The sequence below is a fragment of the Podarcis melisellensis genome (assembly GCF_964234715.1).
Source record: "Podarcis melisellensis genome assembly, chromosome: 1".
Lineage (NCBI taxonomy): Eukaryota > Metazoa > Chordata > Lepidosauria > Squamata > Lacertidae > Podarcis > Podarcis melisellensis.
In genome coordinates, this window is record NC_138528.1 from 51272893 (window position 1) to 51291509 (window position 18617).

Genomic DNA, 18617 nt, shown 5'->3' on the forward strand with positions numbered 1-18617 from the left:
CCAAAGTACCACTGTAAAGGTTTTCCTAGAAGGCATAATTCACAGAATCATACAGGGGAAAATATTAAAACACCTTCTAATCCACCCCCTGTTGCAAAGCAGCATTTATAATTTTTGCCCACGAATTGGCCCCACTGTAATCCAGACCAAATTCATCTGCTTGGGCCTCCAGCTTTAGCCAACACCAGAGAGACACCGCTTTGAGGGTGAGCTACATCAGCTCTCCTTACCAAGGGTTGGGGCAGAAAGAGGGGAGCACACCTTCATCTGTGGCTGCCTGCAGGGGCCCTTGGCACCAGAAGATTTTGTAAAACGTGGCACTTGCTGCTTGCTGGATGAAGTAATGCATTCCCCATAGCCTTTCCTTTCCAGGAGCAGATACACATAACCACTTCCTAGGTAACATTCCCTTTAAAACTTCATGCATTGCAGTTTATCGTAGTGTAGAGGCCCACAACACAATCCTGCAACTGCTCAGAAATCCATGCCGGTGAGCAGGGGAGATTGCAGAGGGCATGGTAACCCTTGGCCCCAAGTCACTGGCTTTCAATACCGTTAGAATTTCCCCGGGGAAAATTTTTTAATGGTTGCCACAATTAGAGAGATGGAATCTAGGGTGAAATGGATGTCTTCTGTTAAAGGGGGAATTTATTTCCCTTTGAGAGGATTTGTTATGCTTCTCCTCCCAGATGTAGGTGGGCAAAATATAGTCAGCCAAAGTAAAGGTAAAGGTGCCCCTGACCATTAGGTCGAGTCGCGGACGACTCTGGGGTTGCGGAGCTCATCTCGCTTTACTGGCCGAGGGAGCCGACATACAGCTTCCGGGTCATGTGGCCAGCATGACTAAGCTGCTTCTGGTGAACCAGAGCAGCGCACAGAAATGCCGTTTACCTTCCCGCCGGAGCGGTACCTATTTATCTACTTGCACTTTGACATGCTTTCGAACTGCTAGGTTGGCAGTAGCAGGGACCGAGCAAGGGGAGCTCACCCCGTCGCGGGGATTTGAACCGACGACCTTCTGATCGGCAAGCCCCAGACTCTGTGGTTTAACCCACAGTGCAAGCCGCGTCCCATAGTCAGCCAAACTGACCAGCAACCAAGCCAATGTCACTTCACTTCCTCTAAGCATAAAAGTCAAGAGTACAAATGATGAGCAGGGAGGGAGAGGTATAGTTTCAGAGAGATGGGTTAAGTGAAGGGGATGGTGATTTCTTAATAGTAAGAGCAGTTTAACAATGGAACCAATTGCCTGGGAGAGGGGTAGGCTCTCCCTTGCTGCATTGGCAGCCATTTGCGCTGGATTTCCTGCGTCAAGCAGGGAGCTGGACCACAATAAGATCCCCTCCAAATATATGAGTCTGTGAAATTAAGACTAGTAAATAATTCTCTGGCAGGGTGAATGAAACCTCTTGCTTTTCATTATTCAGCCAGTATGGACTACAGATTTCAGGCACTGGAAATGTACACATTTAAAGCAAAAGGAAAAATAAAAAGGAACCAAAGTTTTGCGGCATCCCTGCCAAGGATCCACCATGACATCCCCCAAGAAACTGTGATGCTGGGAACAGGACCAAGAATAAAGCTCTTCTGCAAATTAAAATAAAAGCTAGCTACATTATTGAGTTATGTCCCTCCTGATAAAGTATATTTAGCTCCTTCACGGTTGGGCTCTGCTGTTCCCTAGAAAGATTAAGAGCATATTTCTATTCATGTCGGCTAGTGTTACATGTAGCAGAGGACAGGAGGCATTTCTCCGCTGTGTAACACAAATCTTCTATAAGAAACAAAATGGTATTGTTCTGCTGCCCAATGTTTGCCATCCTATACCTCTTTGGGAGGAAAGGTGGGATAGAAATTTAATTTGAAATAAATAAATAAGATCTGAGGATTAAAGGGCAAATATGCCAGACAAATTAGGGCACAAAGGAGGCAGGATTCTTTTCTTTGGTATCTGAATCTATGCCAGTGTGTCTGCCTATCAATGGTTCTACTCAATTTCCATTCTGGAACCTCTGACCGCTAGCCTTATTTACAGGCCAGCTGATGCCAAGGACCAGTCTGAACCACGGCACATGCCTGCACATACTTAAAACTGTCTCCAGTACACAAGGAGCACTGAAAAAGAAGGGCTCTCTTAGCTCTTCCGGCTCAGCAGGTGGGGTTGCAACAGACAATTTTCTCCCCCTTCTGAAGGCTTAAGGGGGGAAATGATACAACAATTCATTTTGTTCACCAGTGAGATACTTACACCAGAAATCTACTTGCTGAAAACTCTTGGACATGATCAAATCTTGCTTTCCTTTCAGTTTTTTATGCTCTACGTTCACGGACTGGGAGTCAACCTTTCCAGAACTTGATGAGAAAGGAAGAGAACACAAGTGTGAGATACATTGTGGGAAGGGGTCAAGAAAAAATGTTTAAGAGAGCAAGTGTATTTCTTATCAACATCCAGACAAAACATAAACATCAGCTTTCGGACTCTCCATAATTAATGCCTCTCTATTGTTTTCTGTATTACTTTACTCAACAGATGTAGTTCTTCTGAAATATACTGGCCTTCCCAGGCTTCTACTGAGCATACCACCAAATCATGTATTAGTAACAATCACTACAGCAAGCCCTTTTTTGTGGGGTGGAGTAAACACAGTGAGTAAACACTGGCTTTTATGGCAAAGAAAAAACATTGAGCGCGATAAGCTACAAGCATTAAAACACTTTCATGATGATATTAAAAACAGAAGTTTCAATTTGTAAGCATGCACTTATTGTGAATTACAGCACTACAGCATGCTCCTACAGTTTTAAGCAGAGCGATAAGGATGTGACTCCTCAAATGGTGATCCGGAAGGCTGTGTCGCCCTGGGATCCACTGGTTGCACAGTCCTGGATCATAGAAGCATAGAACTGTAGAGTTGGAAATGGACCACACAGGTCCAACCCCCTGAAATGCAGGAATTTAGCTGTGCTGTCAGCTCTAATCACAATGCAAACATATTAAAACGCTCTTGCTTATAGGTGAAACATGAATCACGGAGGAGGAGTGTTTTTAAAACCGTGTTCCTATGAAGCTTGACATTTCTCCTGGGGCAAAACCATGATGCACAGGTATAAAGGACTTTGGTGTTTTGGGGTGATGGCCCATTTAATTTTTTATTTTATAAAATCTATGCACCTCTTGATAGTAAAACAGCAACAACAACAACAACCCCAAAACACCTCAAAGCGGTCTATATATTTTTTAATTAAAAAAAAAATCAACAGTAAATAAATAAATAACAATTCAAAAATTTCAAAGAACGAAAAACAGATTAAAACATGCATCAACATTCTAAATATCTGGGTAGGCTTTGTCCAAACAAAAATGTTTTTAGCAGGCACACAGCCCACGGAAGATGCAAAGGTGCTCCTTCGCACTATCAATATGGAAAGGGGTTTCCACAGAGTTGGCTTGAAATCTCCTTACCAGATTTGCCCATATTCGTCTTCCTGGCATGGAGAGCAGGGTTCCGTCTTGATAGTTACCATTTCCCCCAAACAATCGTTCAGTTTTTCACTCATGTTCTGTAAGAAATTCAAAGATGGAGAGAAGGGTAAATAATTCTGTTCACTTTCCAGATTTCTAGGTCCCCTTTCAGGGTTGTCCTTCTCAGGGTGGCACTGGATATTTCAACCGAGTTCCCAAACAGTTTCCCAGGCACTCCTGTTCCATGTCCTGAGGACATATGAAAGGTTCATATGAACCTTTTCTATGATCTTCCTCCGAGGCTCTATTCCAGGTGTCATCAGCTTCCGTGGTGACCAGAGATAGTGTGATATCCAATGTTAATCCTACTTGCAGCAGACCTAAGACCATTGATTTCAATAGGTCTACTTCAAGTGGATTGATTGCCACCTGGGATTTGTCAGTGGCATCGCCCTGACAGTGAAATATTTCCCCCAACTCAGCTTGCACCAAATCTCTGTTTTTAGCCACATGGCAAAGGAAGGAACGCCCTCCCATCGGATGTCAAGGAGATAAATAACTATACAACTTTTAGCCCTGTCTCTGGAGGTTTTTAATGTTTGATGTTTTATGGCGGTTGGGGCAATCCAGCCAGGTGGGCAGGGTATAAATAATATAACTATTATCATTATGTTCATCATCATCATTATCTTTGCTCATAATGGGTGATTTGACCTCTGCCTTGGCTTTAATGGACATTTTAATTCTGCTGTCATCTTACAAGTTTCAACTGAGGTTTTTCAATTGCCATCTATTTTTAAATATTGCAGTTGCCTGCATAGCTTTATGCTGAGACAAGATAAAAAAATCCTTTGAAAACAGCAAATAAATGTATAAAAAAATACCTGTCCCTCATGTGCTCTTATGTATCAGCAACTCAGCAGGGAGGTACAAAGAAACACAACTTTTAATAACTCACGATGTTTTATTTTGAAAATACAAATACACGCAAGCATCACTTGAAGAGCTGAACACATGCTTGCTTCACTTCTGAACATGCAACTTTGCAGGGACTTACTACAATATGCACATTAAATATGTGATGCTGGAAACAGCTATGAACACTGCCTTGTTGATCTGCCCTTAAAAGATATAAAATAACTGCCAATTCAGCTTGTTCTTACATATCATTCTACTTCCAATTTGAGGTTTTACCCTCAATACAATGACATCAGGATGGGAATGGAGTAAGCACAATGCAATAACACATTGGCATCAGTTTCATCTTTTGTTCAGGTACTTCTGAGATTACCTTGAGTAGCATGGGTGACACAGGAGTATGGCCCTTTCCCCTGCCACTAGGTAACACTGAAAGGCCACAGTCATTGGAAGTTACGGTTGTAGCTCCATCCTGTTTCCATGAATGCAAACACCTGCATGAAATGGTGCAGCAATGTGGATTTGTCCCCTGCAACTGCAGCCTTCAGGTTCTAACACTACTGGGTTGCCTTCTCAAAGGAGCCACAGTGCGGCAGCTCTTGCCTGCTAATGTTAAAAAAGGGCCTCATATGCTTAATAATACTGGATTTCTAACACCATTGCAGTATAGACACATCTCCTATTTTTAAAATGAAGGAAGCCAAGAACTCTTTTCTATAAAACACCAAAGGTAAAATATTTGCCTCCCTTCCCTCCATTGTGCTTTTTTGGTTAAGTCATTAGTGGATAAAGATCTCATAGTATAACTGATGTTTTTTTAGAGCTGGTAAATCTACATGGTTGGAGCTTCTTTTGGACAGCTTCCTTGGGACAGCTTGCACCAGCACAGGGTCATTTTGACCCACATTCCCCAGTCTAAATTCCTTCTAGCATCAAACTGGCCAAAAATAAAATTAAGTAAGTCAGATTCCCATGCTGAATTCTTGAGTGCTATTTTTCTTCTTGCTTGTTCCTTTCCATACGGCAAGAATTTAACTGAAGTGCACACACATGAAGACAAAGCAGCTCTGAAAATTATACCTATCATTCCTTTATTTTCACAAACAAGCAGAAAAAGGTACTGTTTAACAAAACTCTCAGCAACTCCTTCCTGTCACAGGCACTTGGGAAACCCACGTTCAAAATCCCACTAAGACATGTAGCTTACTGGGTGACCTTGAAGAAGGTCCACAGGTCAGTAGTAAGAACAGAGTTTTGTGTGCAAAAGATTCAAGGTTCAATCTCAACCATCTTATAGCATTCAGGAACACAAAGACCAAATTTGATTTTGAAATAGCATGGTACATTCTTATTCAGTACACCAGAAAGGACAACTGCCACCAGCTACCCGTGGCTCACTCTGGGACAACCTGTTAAGATGGAGAGTAGGAGACCTTCACTGCTATAAGCAACCCTAACCTGCCTGACAACCTTGCTTAATGTCTGGCTGTATCCTTTACTTTGTATATGCAATGGGTGTTTCTTGGGGGGTGGGGTTATATGCAGATTTTGTACTATAAGTGGTTTTTGAAACTGAAAAAGAAACTAAAATAAACAAATAATGCCATCTGCAAGTAGGGCTGGAAAAGACTTCTCTCGGAAATCTTGGGACAGCTGCTGCCATTCTGGACCAGATTCGGTATAAGGCAGCTCATACGTTCCTCTCTGTATCTCATAAAAGAGATACACAGCAACCCTTTGATGTAGGAAAGCAGGGAGGACAACCATGCACAATGCCCAGAGCGCCTTGGAGCAAGAGTGGGAAGAAAATGCAGCAAATAGTCAATGTACAAGTGAGGAGCTTGTACAGATTCTCCAAGAAACGGGCAGATCCTGGGAAAGTCAGCCATATATATCCACACACACACACACACACACACACACACCTCTTTTTGTAAAGAATCTGGGCACCCTCCTATGACACTCAGTACCTTGAATCAATCTTGGAATGATTTCAAGTAGCAGCCAGGAATACATCAATACAGTGGTACCTCAGGTTAAGTACTTAATTCGTTCCGGAGGTCTGTTCTTAACCTGAAACTGTTCTTAACCTAAAGCACCACTTTAGCTAATGGGGCCTCCTGCTCTGCTGCACCGCCAGAGCACGATTTCTGTTCTTATCCTGAAGCACTATTTCAGGGTTAGCGGAGTGTGTAACCTGAAGCGTATGTAACCTGAGGTACCACTGTAGTTTGCAGAAAAACATACTAGCCATGCCACCTTTCCAGCCCAGTGTACCCTTCTGGCAACCCATTATCAAAACACGCAAATATGTGTTCAATTGCCAACGGAAATAATAAAATTCACCACTGGCAGCTCAGTTGGTTAGAGTGTGGCACTGATAATGCCAAGGTTGAAGGTTTGATCCCTATATGGAACAGCAGCATATTCCTGCATTGCAGCGGGTTGGACTAGAGGATCCTCAGGGTCCCTTCCAAATCCAGAATGCTATGATTCTATGAAACATTTTTTAAAAGAAAAATAACTACGGAATTCAGTCTAGATGCATGAAATGCAATGCGGCAGCAGTGGAAGGAAATAGTGATATAAAGAAAAAGAAGCATTCTGTGCATGCAATAGCTTCTGGAGGGAGGGTCTCCTCTGGCATCTTCCATTCCAAACAGCAACGCTTCTTGCGGATACAAGCTTTGGCACAAACAATTCAAGGTAGAAAAGGCTCTTGAAACTCTTCCAAAGGACATTTCGAAACTAGTGAGAACACTGAATACAAGGTTTCCATTTTAAAAAGCCAAGCCCTCTCCCTCCACCTTCCTCCCCAATGCCTCCTCTGCCAATTCTGGTCTTATCAGAAAACCCTGAATCTGGTGCCAGATTTTAGAGGAGAGATTGCATGAAATATATTCAAAACAAACCCTCATTGAACTGAAGCAAAGGTAAACTATATTCCAAAAATAGCTATGCAGAGAAAAAACACCTTTTAAAAAGGTAAGCCATACATTTAGTTTACTGAGAACTTAACAGAATGTAACACTGAAGGTATGGTCTAATACAGGAACAAAATCTTTCCCATTCCAGTATCTATAAATGTATCTTTTCCGGAAAGGCCTGCCAAACAGTTATGTCCTCCTCTCTCACGCTCATTTAAAACACTGATGTCTCTATTCCTGCAACTTGTTGAACTTTTGTTAATTATTCTTTTTGGTATCATATTCCTGTTTGGGCTGTCATAAATAAATTTATTACGAACAATACATACCTCAAGACCTTAATATTACTCAACACTGTTTTAGTGTTGTTAGCCGCCCTGAGCCCGGCTTCGGCTGGGGAGGGCGGGATATAAATAAAATTTATTATTTATTATTATTAAAAAGGGGTAAATTGCTACTGGAACCTAAAGGGTGTTGAATCATTTTTGCTCACCACCTTCAAGGAGAAATTATTGCTAGGCCTTGCAGGTGTCAGAGAGTGGTAAACCAGGTGAGGTTAGCCGATGAGTCTCAAACCCTTGGTGTAGTTTTCAACCAGTGTGTCGTGGCACCCTAGGGTGCCTTGAATGATGGTCAGAGGTGCCGTGGGCAACACTGGCCTCCATCCCTCTTTCCTTCCTCCCTTCCTCTGCTGCCCTCTCATGTCTGCCTCCCAAAGGCTTGCACAGCTGTTTGTTGCAGCAGCCCTGGCTACACGCTCCCCAGGTGAATGGTGCTTCTTGGGCTGACCAGGGCGTGCTGGTTGCCAGGAGCTAAGGCAGCCTCGGAGTAAGCAAGCAAGTGAGGGAGGGAGCCCAGCCCCACAGCCCTTGCTGTTGGGAATGGATGGGGAAACAGGAGGCTGGGCAGGCAGGCAGTACACTGGTCTTTCTTGTGCTTGCTGTGTGCAAGGCCTGCCTGGGAACTGAGTGCCCAGTGCCAAAGGGACGCCTTTTAGTCATGCAGGCCCAGCGGCACCCACTGCTGCCAATGCTGCCTCCTAAGGTGCTAGGCTCACATTCACCACTAAGGATGGGGGCATCCTCTTCCCAGGCCCCTGTGGGGTGTGTGTGAGGAGGCACCTCTCTTTGGGGAGTGAGATGCTCCCCAGCATAAGAACCCCCAATTTCATCAACTCTTCCAGCTACTATAAAAAAGGCTTAAAGGTCAGTCAGTCTCCAATGAGGAACCAACCAGCAATGGCAGTGGGGGAGCCTGATGCCGAACACATTTCTGTTATAGATTCCCATGTGCAGCTCTATATGATACTTAAAGTGAATGAACACACATTGTTTTCTTTTCTGCTTTTCTCTTAAGCCTTTGCCAGTGCCAAGAGCATGAGAGTGATCTGCACCAAACCCAAAAGTATTTATACCAGGCTTGTAAAAATAACATTGGTAGACATGAGCAAGTGCGTCAATAAAAAGGTTGGGGGGAGGGGTAACTTTGCAGACTAAGTTACGCAAGTTTATTAATTCCAGCTCATGGGTCATATTTCTGTTATCACAGACCACAGCAATCAACTGATGAACCAAACCTCACAAACAGTTACTTATATTTGTTTGTATGTTGCTGGTAGCTAGCAAGGACACCATGTGATGGGCTGTAACAAAGAGACACAGAGCATGGCTGATTTCTCTGCTTTTAAAGCCAAGCCTGCCATGTGCATCTATAGGAAGAGCAAGGGAGTCCCTCTGTAATGGGGGGAATGCTAGGATTCTCCTCTACCTAGGCTTCAGGTTGTATATATGTGTAAATAAAGCATATGTCATAAAGACATCATAGTCTCCGCTGTGCCTGATTTTTCCAAAAGGAAATAGATACCCTGGTAAGTGCGTCTGATACCCCTAGAATCTTTTGGGGTGGCGTGTAGCACTAACAGAACGTTGGTGTCTTCAGAAAGCTTTGTTGGTCTTCTTGCAGCATACTTCTGCCTGGCTCATCTGACTGAGATGGGCAGCTTTTGCAGCTCCAGGTGTTAATCCAGTTGCAAGTGCTTTATCTAAGCTTCTTGCTTGCTTAACTGGGCACCCTACCTAAAGTCTTGCCATGCACTCAACAGGGAATCAGTGCTGATCATAAATTTCTAGGTTTAACTGAAGCTGTTGGTTTTAAACTTACAGGAATCCTGTCTTACTCAGGTCCTGGGTATCTGAGAATCCAAGCTATTCAATAAGCTGAAGTGCTATGGAGACAGCGGGATAAAGAAGGTTAATTCTGCAACCATGATTACATGGGCCTTGAGGCTTGCTGCAAAGCTTCCAATCAAAATAATATTGATGCCTTTTGCAGTATTTGGTTTAGATCTTATATGGATATACTGTTTTTCAGAATATCCCTCAACTTGTAGTTAGCATCATCCGTGTAAAACAAAATACCGTAGTTGGTTGCAAATAAGCACAATGCACCATGCCAACCCCCTTCCTCGTGCCTTAGTATCATATTTATTGAAGCTCCAACATGCTACAAATGCATTGTAGAGTACATTAGCAATATGGTAACTGATTGGAATGCTCCCTGCTCTCAAATCAGTTAAAACAGAGCCTGGAATAGGGTGGAAAAACAAGGATCTAAGTCTCCTGCTATACTCCCCCAATTACTTTTGAAGCAGTCTACATCTTGCTGTGTTCTCATTTATATCCCACACTTATTTCATGGAACTCCAATGGCAGTGCACACAGAGTTCCCATGCTAGCAATCTACCATGCAGATTGCTGGGACTGGTCAGTCCCAAACCATCAAGAAACCCCAGGGCTGCCTTTGATGCAAAAGCATCAAACAGAAATACAAGAGATAAATCTGATAAATCAATAGCATGACAGTACTAAAAAGTACAGTGGTACCTCGGGTTACAGATGCTTCAGGTTACATACACTTCAGGTTACAGACTCCGCTAACCCAGAAATAGTACCTCGGGTTAAGAACTTTGCCTCAGGATGAGAACAGAAATTGTGCTCCGGCAGTGCAGCAGCAGCGGGAGGCCCCATTAGCTAAAGTGGTGCTTCAGGTTAAGAACAGTTTCAGGTTAAGAACGGACCTCCGGATTAACCCGAGGTACCACTGTATGGGTGGCTTTACGAAAACATATTCCAAATAGAGAGGGTCACATGGCTATTCATGCATGCATTTGCAGGCAACTTTGATCCTGACAGTTGGTTTCCACACAGGGGCCACCATCAAGCCCCTTCAGACCATGCCCTGAGGCCTTCCCATACTGAGCACTTTCGGAGGCCCTTCTTACACATCATGTTTTTTAACAATGCTTTTTTCCTCTGGAATTGAAAAACCTTGCCCCCAGATTTTTCTCATTGCACTTCCTATTTCAATGTAAGTTTTCCACAAGTTCTGAGGCCCCAAATGCATTTAAAATGCCACTGGATTAAAAAAAAAAAGGATTACATGTGAGAATTCAAAAGTTTAAATTAGTTCTAACAACTACACACACCACTTGGAGCTCCTTGGAGGAATAATGGGATATAGCTGTAATAGCATTGTAGTGGCAAGTTTTCCACACTTTTTATTACAATACAGGACTCTGCACCAGCAACTGCATGCTATCTCTGGTATACAGAGTTGTGTGTATATTCCCCTACTAATAGCAAAACGATTTATGCTTAACACCAGCAAGTTGTTATAACCCTGTTCAAAGAAAGGTGTCACATCTGAAGCTAAAGGAGATGGTCAAATTTACTGTTTTGTCTGTCAATTTCATAAAAATGCTTCAAAACAGCCAATGCAGTAATTTAAAATGCTTCAAAACAGCCAATGCAGTAATTTATAATTATCAGATCTTGCCACCATTCTCTTCTCTTGTAATGGGGGGGGGTGTCTCTTAAGCATATGTTTAAAATGCCAAGAAAAGCTGTCAGACTGGTTTAAAACTGGCCAGATGGCAGCTCTCTTGTATATTTATTTTATAGGTAAGTACTGCATGTTGAGTGTAATACATTAAAGCTATTACTATGCTAGTGTTTTCCAGTTCAGACCTGCTCTACATCTTTTCAGAAATTGCCTGCACTGCCTTCTTACCTCATACCTATCTCAGACCCGCAGTTTAGCAAACAAGTACACCTGCCTCGCTCAGTCAGTTTCTTTTTCTGTTCTAAAGTGGACTAGAATGGTTAACAGGCATCCAAAACAGTTTTGAAGTCCGTATCGTTATATTGATTTGACCTGACAATATATCACAAACCAAGATGTGTGTTAGGGCTGGGTAATATATTGTCCAAAACTAGTTTGAATTCCATATTGTGATATCAGTTTCATAATTTTTGACCTAGCAATATATTGTGAATCATGCAAAAATCACAATGTGGGGAAAACTGTGAAACTAGCCAATGCCTCTAACATACCTCCACTTTTATTTCATACTTCATGATATATCGGTATATTGCGGTGTTTAGCTGGTAGTGTATCACAATGTTGAAAACCAGGTATCACCCAGCCCTAAGTTAAAGACACTATGTGATTGTTACTGAATTAAGTGGAAAAAGTAAAGTAAGCAATAGCAAAAGTGTATTTATGTCTAGGATTTAAATAACCAACACTTCCTCTTCTCTGCTACTTTGAAACGCACAGGTAAAGGTACAGGACCCCCGGATGGTCAAGTCCAGTCAAAGGTGACTATGGGGTTGTGGCGCTCATCTCGCTTCAGGCCGAGGGAGCCAGCGTTTGTTCACAGACAGTTTTCTGGGTCATGTGGCCAGCACGACTAAGCCGCTTCTGGCGCAACGGAACACCGTGACGGAAACCAAAGCGCATGAAAACACCGTTTACCTTCCCACCACAGTGGGAAGGTATCCACTCACACTGGTAAGCTCTTGAACTGCTAGGTTGGCAGAAGCTGGAACAGAGCAATGGGAGCTCACCCTGTCGCAGGGATTTAAACCGCCAACCTTCTGATCAGCAAGCCCAAGTGGCTCAGTATTGACAAAGCCTCAGCAGTATTGACAAAGCCTCAGCAGAGACACGAGACTCTGCACAATCTGTCCCACTTGGCTTAGTGAAACTGGAGGACACATTCAAGACTGCATTCTGCAACAGACACTAAGGAATATATCCAACCTAGTACTATAGGAATGTTGTCTCAGCGTACAGATTCCTGCTTGCACCTGCCCCCTAAATTTGTTCATGGTTCCCCCAATCCTCTGGAGCAGATTTGGAGAGGGTATGGGGAGAGAACTCCAGATGCAAAAGTATAAATCCTTGCTATGACAGGACACAGTATTTGGCTACTGTCCCATCAGCTGGTCAGAAATGCTAATTTCAAGTTTTACACTGTACCCCAAGGGCTTTATCATCCACAAACTGTAACAATGTCCCACAGTCCATTGTATGGACTGTTCGTAAACTGTTAGTATGTTAGTAAACATGCCATGATCAACACTAACAAAGACCATAGAAAGATTAACAAGATTGATTGGGTACAGTTCTTTTTATTAATCTCTAATCTGATTGAGATTATGGCAGTCTCAATAAAGTTGGCCATGATGGCTATGTTCTACCTACAATTTCAGAGGAAGTGTGCCTCTGAATAGCAACTGCTGGGAATCGCGAGTGGGAAGAGCGCTGTTGCACTCAGGTCTCTTAGGCATCTGGTCAGTCACTGTGAGAACAGAATATTGGTGATCTAGCAGGGTTCTCAGTGTCATGCTCAGTTTAGAATACAGATCCACAGTGCAGAGAACTGGTGTCCAGGTGTGGATTAAGCTGCCAAGAGAGACCACTCACTCAACCACCTTCCCACCCACAGAGATTATATATAGATGGAGAAGTGAGTGGAGTGGAAAATACACAACTAGGATAGAACTGCCCACCCATCCACTCCAGCCAAAAAGTTCCCACTACTCAAATGCTTTATTTGGGATTTGTTCTGGGAGGATAAACTGCACAGGATCACAACCTTATTAAACACTGAATAAAAATCAGTCTCCCAAGTATTTATCACTGCAACATGAAACATGCTGATCTTGTTTCTTCTGCAACAGCCTTAACACAAAATCCCTCAAAATCATCTAATAAAAAAGCATTCCATGCCAAACAGCAATTCACTTCTTCATATTCCATTGCATGTATTTTCATAGTACACTACAGATGGCAAATGGTAGCATGCTTAACTTTTATTTTTAATTCAAATATGAACCAACAAGCTATCAACTTAATTCTAGAATTCAACCGGAAAGTCTCAAAAAAATAGTAAACATTTGTTTAGTGTTAGGATGATTTGCATTTACTGCACAAATGTAACCTAAAAAATGATGGAGAATATGTATGAGCAAGCACAGAACAAAAAAAAAAATCAATTCTGGTTGCCACGTTTTCTCTGCAAATCTGGATAAATCAAATTCCTTGACCACCAACACAGAACTAATTCTAACTTAAGCATGTATATTCCCTTTCCATATAGCTGGTAATGCCAATTCATTCATACACACATCATAGTCAGACAAGTTCATCCAATTACTTAGGGCTACATGTGTACTTGATTTTTGGATCTGTCCTTTATACAGTATTTCAACTCCTTCAGGGGCTACAGTTCTACGCACACCCTTTTCCAGTGTGGCTTATACTCAAGTAGTCAGCCTGATGAAGATTTGTTTAAACTACAGTATAGGTCATAAAGGAAGAATCACTTCAGCAGCATAAAGTTGACCTGGACCAATATGGATATTCTTATTATAGCCAATGAAAAGGAATCAGGCAAAGAGCCCTGCTGGATCAAACCAAATGCTTATCTGGTCCAGCATTCTGTTCTCAGGAGAGCAAACCAGATGCATTTGAGAGGCCCAAAGCAGGACACAAGCACAATTGCCCTCTCCTGCTGTTTCTCCTTAGCAACTGGTATTCAGGGGCATGCTGTGTCTGATCCTGGTGATAGCAGTCATCTTGACTAGTAGCCATTGAGACTTATCCTTCATGATTTCACCTAATCCCATTTCAGAGCCATCACAGCCGGTAAGAGACTTCACAGTTTGAGGCCCCATCTGCAGTATACATTTAAAGCACTTTAAACAGTCATGTTTCTCCACACACACACACACACCCCGCACAAGATCCCAGGAACTGTAGTTTGTTAAGAGTCCTTTGGGAAACACCCTATTCCCCTCATGAAGCTACAATTCCTAGAAGGCTTTAAGAACCAATCACTCTTCCCATGGAACTTGAAAAATTGTAGCTCTGAGGTGAAACACAGGTCTCTCAACAACACTGAGCACTCTCAACAAACTACAGTTCCCAGGATTCTTTGAGAGAAGGCTGAACTGCTTAAAGTCCTATAGGCAAGTGCTTTAGATTTACAATGCAGGTGAAGCCTAATTTACATGTTGTGTGAAGAAATTATTTCCTTTGTATGCCCTGAATCTGCAATCATTCAGCTTCCCTGGATGACCCTAGGTTTTGAGACGCTTCTCCCTACTCATTTTCACCACACAAGACATCATTTTTTCTAACTTAGTTTTATTCATTTTCATCTTTAAACACGGTTGCATTGAGATGTATCTTTGTTTACATTAGAGCATATGACGTGCAACAATTATATAGTTAAAAACAAAAGCAAAACAGCAATGAACACAGGTAAACGTTTCTGAATAGATTAACAAAGTTGTATCAAAGCATACATGCCAAAATTATTAAATCTTTACAGATATGAAATGATGTCTACTAATCATTATTCCTTAGATTGGGGACCACAAGTAATTAAGCTAAAGGTCTTCTGTAACAACAACAATCAGAATTTATAGGAATTTATAGGAACGAGACATCATTTGACTTTCATGTTCCCCTCACCCACTTGCTTTTTTCACTAAGCTAAAAAACCTCTGGACTTGCCCGTTTCAGATCATTTGTGGGGGGTAGGGGAGAGAGATCAGTTTCTGATGATTTGTGTTGGGGAGATATATGTATAGCTGAAGAATATGTTTGCAACATCCACCGCACACTTCTCTAGGGGAGCAGGAAAGCACGCAAAAACGAGGACCCACGCAGTGCCGACTGTTGGGTTACTTCCTGCCCGGAAAGGCATCGTGGACGCGTCCTGCAAACCAAACGTCCATATACCTCCCTGTCGTCCACGTACCCGCACCAAGCGCTCATAGGCACAAGTCGCGCAGCCACCTTCCCTCGGAGCCCCTTCCAGTCCCACGCGTCCGCCCGGCCCCATCCCAAAGACAGGCCTCCCAGTGCAACGCCCTCGTGACCGCTGCGCCGCTTTCTTTCCCTCCGTGCATGTTGTTGCACGGCAAGCTTAAGCTGCAACCGGTTGCGGACCGCGCGGCCTCTCCCTCCGTTCCCTTGCACAGGGCGAAAAGAACGGAAGGCGAGAAGACACAGACGCGACCCTCCCGCCTGCCTGCCTGCCTGGCCTCCCCTCCTCCTTCCCCGCGACGGCGCTTCCAAAGTCATTCCGTTCTTTGGCGGCCCGCCCCTAGGTTCCATCCCTGAATGCTCGCCGTCCTCTGCGACCGCCCATTGGGCCGCGGCCGCGTCACTCACCGGATTTAATGAAACGGGGAGGGGTGGAGGGAAAGAAAAAAGAGCGAGCGGGCAGGCAGGCAAGCAGGGAAGAGAAGGAGGCGCTGGAAGGGGAGGGAGGGAGAGAGGAAGGGGCCGAGCTCAGCGCTCGCCCCAACAGAGAAGGAGGAGGGGGGAGAGGGAAGCGAGGCGGCTACTTACTTACCTGCCCGCCCAGCCGCGCCCTCGGGCGAGCGTTGTGCAAAGAGGCGCCCCCCCTCCACAGTCGCCCCCTTCCTCGGCGAGCGCTCCGTCCGCGGCTCCCCCGGCCGGCGCCCGCCCGCCCGCTGCCCTCCCCTCGCTCGCTCCGCAGCCATTTTCCGTGGCCACCTTGGCTACCGAAGGGCTGACTCACCTCGTCGCTGCGGGGCCCTGGCTCGTCGTCTGGGGGCAGCCCGGCTCTGCCCGCGGCGGCCCTCCGCGGCGCCCGCTGCCTCGTCGCCGTCCCCCTCCTTCGGCGCCGGCCCGGCCAGCCCAGCCTGGCGCGCTAGTCCCAGGCGAGGACGGGTCCCCCGGGCGGGCCGGGCTTGGCGGCGGAGAAGGAGGCGGCGGCGGCGGCTCCCTCCCTCCCGGCCGTGACCACCATCTTATTAGCACAGGAAATGACATGGCGAACGGAAGAGAGGGGCGTTCGGGGGCCGAGCCCGGGGACCCCCCGAACCGGGAGGAGGAGGAGGGAAGCGACGCGGGCTGGCTGGCGTCGAGGCCCGGCCTCCTCGCCGCTGCTGGGGGAGCCCTGCACACAGGCACGCACGCCCCGAAATGCCGCCTTGCTCGCCCGCCCGCCCCCCTCGCTTCTCCTCTCCTTCGCTCGCCAGCCCGCCTGGCAGCCAAACACCCCCGCCATGCTCCTCCGATGCCTGCAGCAGCCGCGCGAGTCCTCCCCCGAAGCAGAGCAGCCTCCGCGGCAAATGCAACGCGATCCGAGCAGCAACCTGCGCTCGCATTTTGTGCGGGCTTTCCGCTCTCTTCTTCTGCAGCATTGCGCGCTCGCTCTTTGCAGCCCACCTCCCCCAAAGCAGAGAAAAGTTGACGGCCTCCTGACTAGAGTTGCTTCTCTTTTGACATTGCAGCAGCCCGATCCTTTGCGTGTTTCTTCGGAAGTCGCGCTCCTTGGGTTCGGAAGGGACTTACTCTCCTGTAAATGCGGATAGCGTCCCATGCAAGTTTACTGGGAAGTATCTTCCCGCACCCAAATCTCGACCCACTACCCAAAAAGTATTTCATCTGCTGTAAAGGATCGCGGCCCGATCCAATGCATGTTTTCCCGGGAGTAGGAGTAAGTGAGATTAATGGGACTCGCTCTCCTGAAATACAAGGTCGCAGTTTATTCTGTTTCCATTACTGGTGGCGGTTTTTTCTCCTTTTAACCTGTCGCCCTTACAATCGTATCTGTTTTGTTTGGCCTATCCCGTTTTGATTTTGATCCTATGATGACCTTTCTGAAAAGGAAAGCAAAGGAGCCTGTGGAAGCTCCCGTTATATTAGTAACGCTAGGCGTAACGTGCAGCGATTTAAACACTGACGTCTCTATTCTAATGAAGCAGGTCCCGTCAAACTGGCTTTGACGTGCATGTAAGCCTGCTATCCTATACGTGCGGGAAATCCCAGTGAACCTAATAGGACTTCCAAATAAAATCCTGGAGAGCTGCTGCTAGTTAGTACTGTATATTGTAGCCAATACTAAACTACATGGACCAGCGTTATAACGTTGCCTGCTATGTACAGGATCTTTGCTTGTTTTTAAACCAGCCTGCGGAGCTTGAACCCTCAGTCTGCAGTGAACTATCTGCAAAGAACTCGCCATTCTTAGCGTTTTAAGCATTTGCAGGGAGAATCCTGTTTAGTAATAAGGTTTATTTAATAGCATTTATCATATGAAAGCAAAAACATATCACTTGCAGGTGTGCCATGCCTCTTGTGCTGAAATGATCAATAGTAATTAGTTGAGAGAGCATATTGATGCCACATAGTATTGATTTATCTGAATTATCTGTTCAATGGATTAGAAGTCATACAGGGAAAAGGGGCTGGGGGAAAACAACAACTTGAGTATTAATAAGACTTCTGGGGAAGATTTACTGAGAGCATATGTGTTGCACAGCTGAACCAGGCCACAATTCATTTGATTCTTTTGGCACAGCCTGCCATTGACCTCTGGATGCTCAGAAGCATCAGGTGAACACAGTGGACATTATCTGTTTGGCAACAATGTATCCAGTACTCAGAGGTGTATATAACCTATGAACATATTGGACATAGAGGTTTGATTTGGGTACTAAAGGCTAATAGCTATTGAAAGTTCTATTCATGGATTTGTCATTAGAAACCCATCTAGACAAATGGCTTGTGGCAGAGAATTTCACAGTTTGTAACTATGCACCAGCGAATTTCCTTTTGTGTTTTGTCAATTTGCATCCCAGGGACATAGGGAGCTGCCTTCTACCAAGTCAGACAATTGGTCCATCTAGCTCAGTGTTGTCTACACTGACTGCCAGCAGCACTCTGGAGTTTCACATAGGGGACATACCTAGCCCAAGTTGAAGATGCCAGGATTAAACCTGGCACCTTCTGTATGGAAAGCAGATTCTTGACCACTGAGCTACAACCCTTCATGATCCTATGCATTCTGCATATTGTGCAGATAGAAATACAGTAGTAGAAACCTGGACTGTGCCACTTCAGAATGCATCCCAGGTGGGTAGGCATTGTAATTTTGAATGCTACCCCCATTGGAAAAAGAAAAGTTGCATATTGGGGAG

General features: G+C 44.8%; 1 protein-coding gene across 2 annotated transcripts in view; it reads right to left on the reverse strand.

Moving 5' to 3' along the window:
• Positions 1–17760, reverse strand: part of PRDM11 (PR/SET domain 11) — a 51415-nt gene extending 33655 nt beyond the window's left edge. The window contains exons 1-3 of one of the 2 annotated variants that reach the window (XM_081891378.1): positions 16211–17760; positions 3464–3561; positions 2249–2352 (exon numbers count right to left, since the gene is read on the reverse strand). In XM_081891378.1, the coding sequence (XP_081747504.1) occupies positions 2249–2352; positions 3464–3558 (199 nt within the window). In that variant the 5' untranslated portion in view covers positions 3559–3561; positions 16211–17760. The remainder of the gene's footprint in view (positions 1–2248; positions 2353–3463; positions 3562–16210) is intronic. The other variant, XM_081891379.1, reaches the window with a different exon arrangement.
• Positions 17761–18617: the final 857 nt, after the last annotated feature.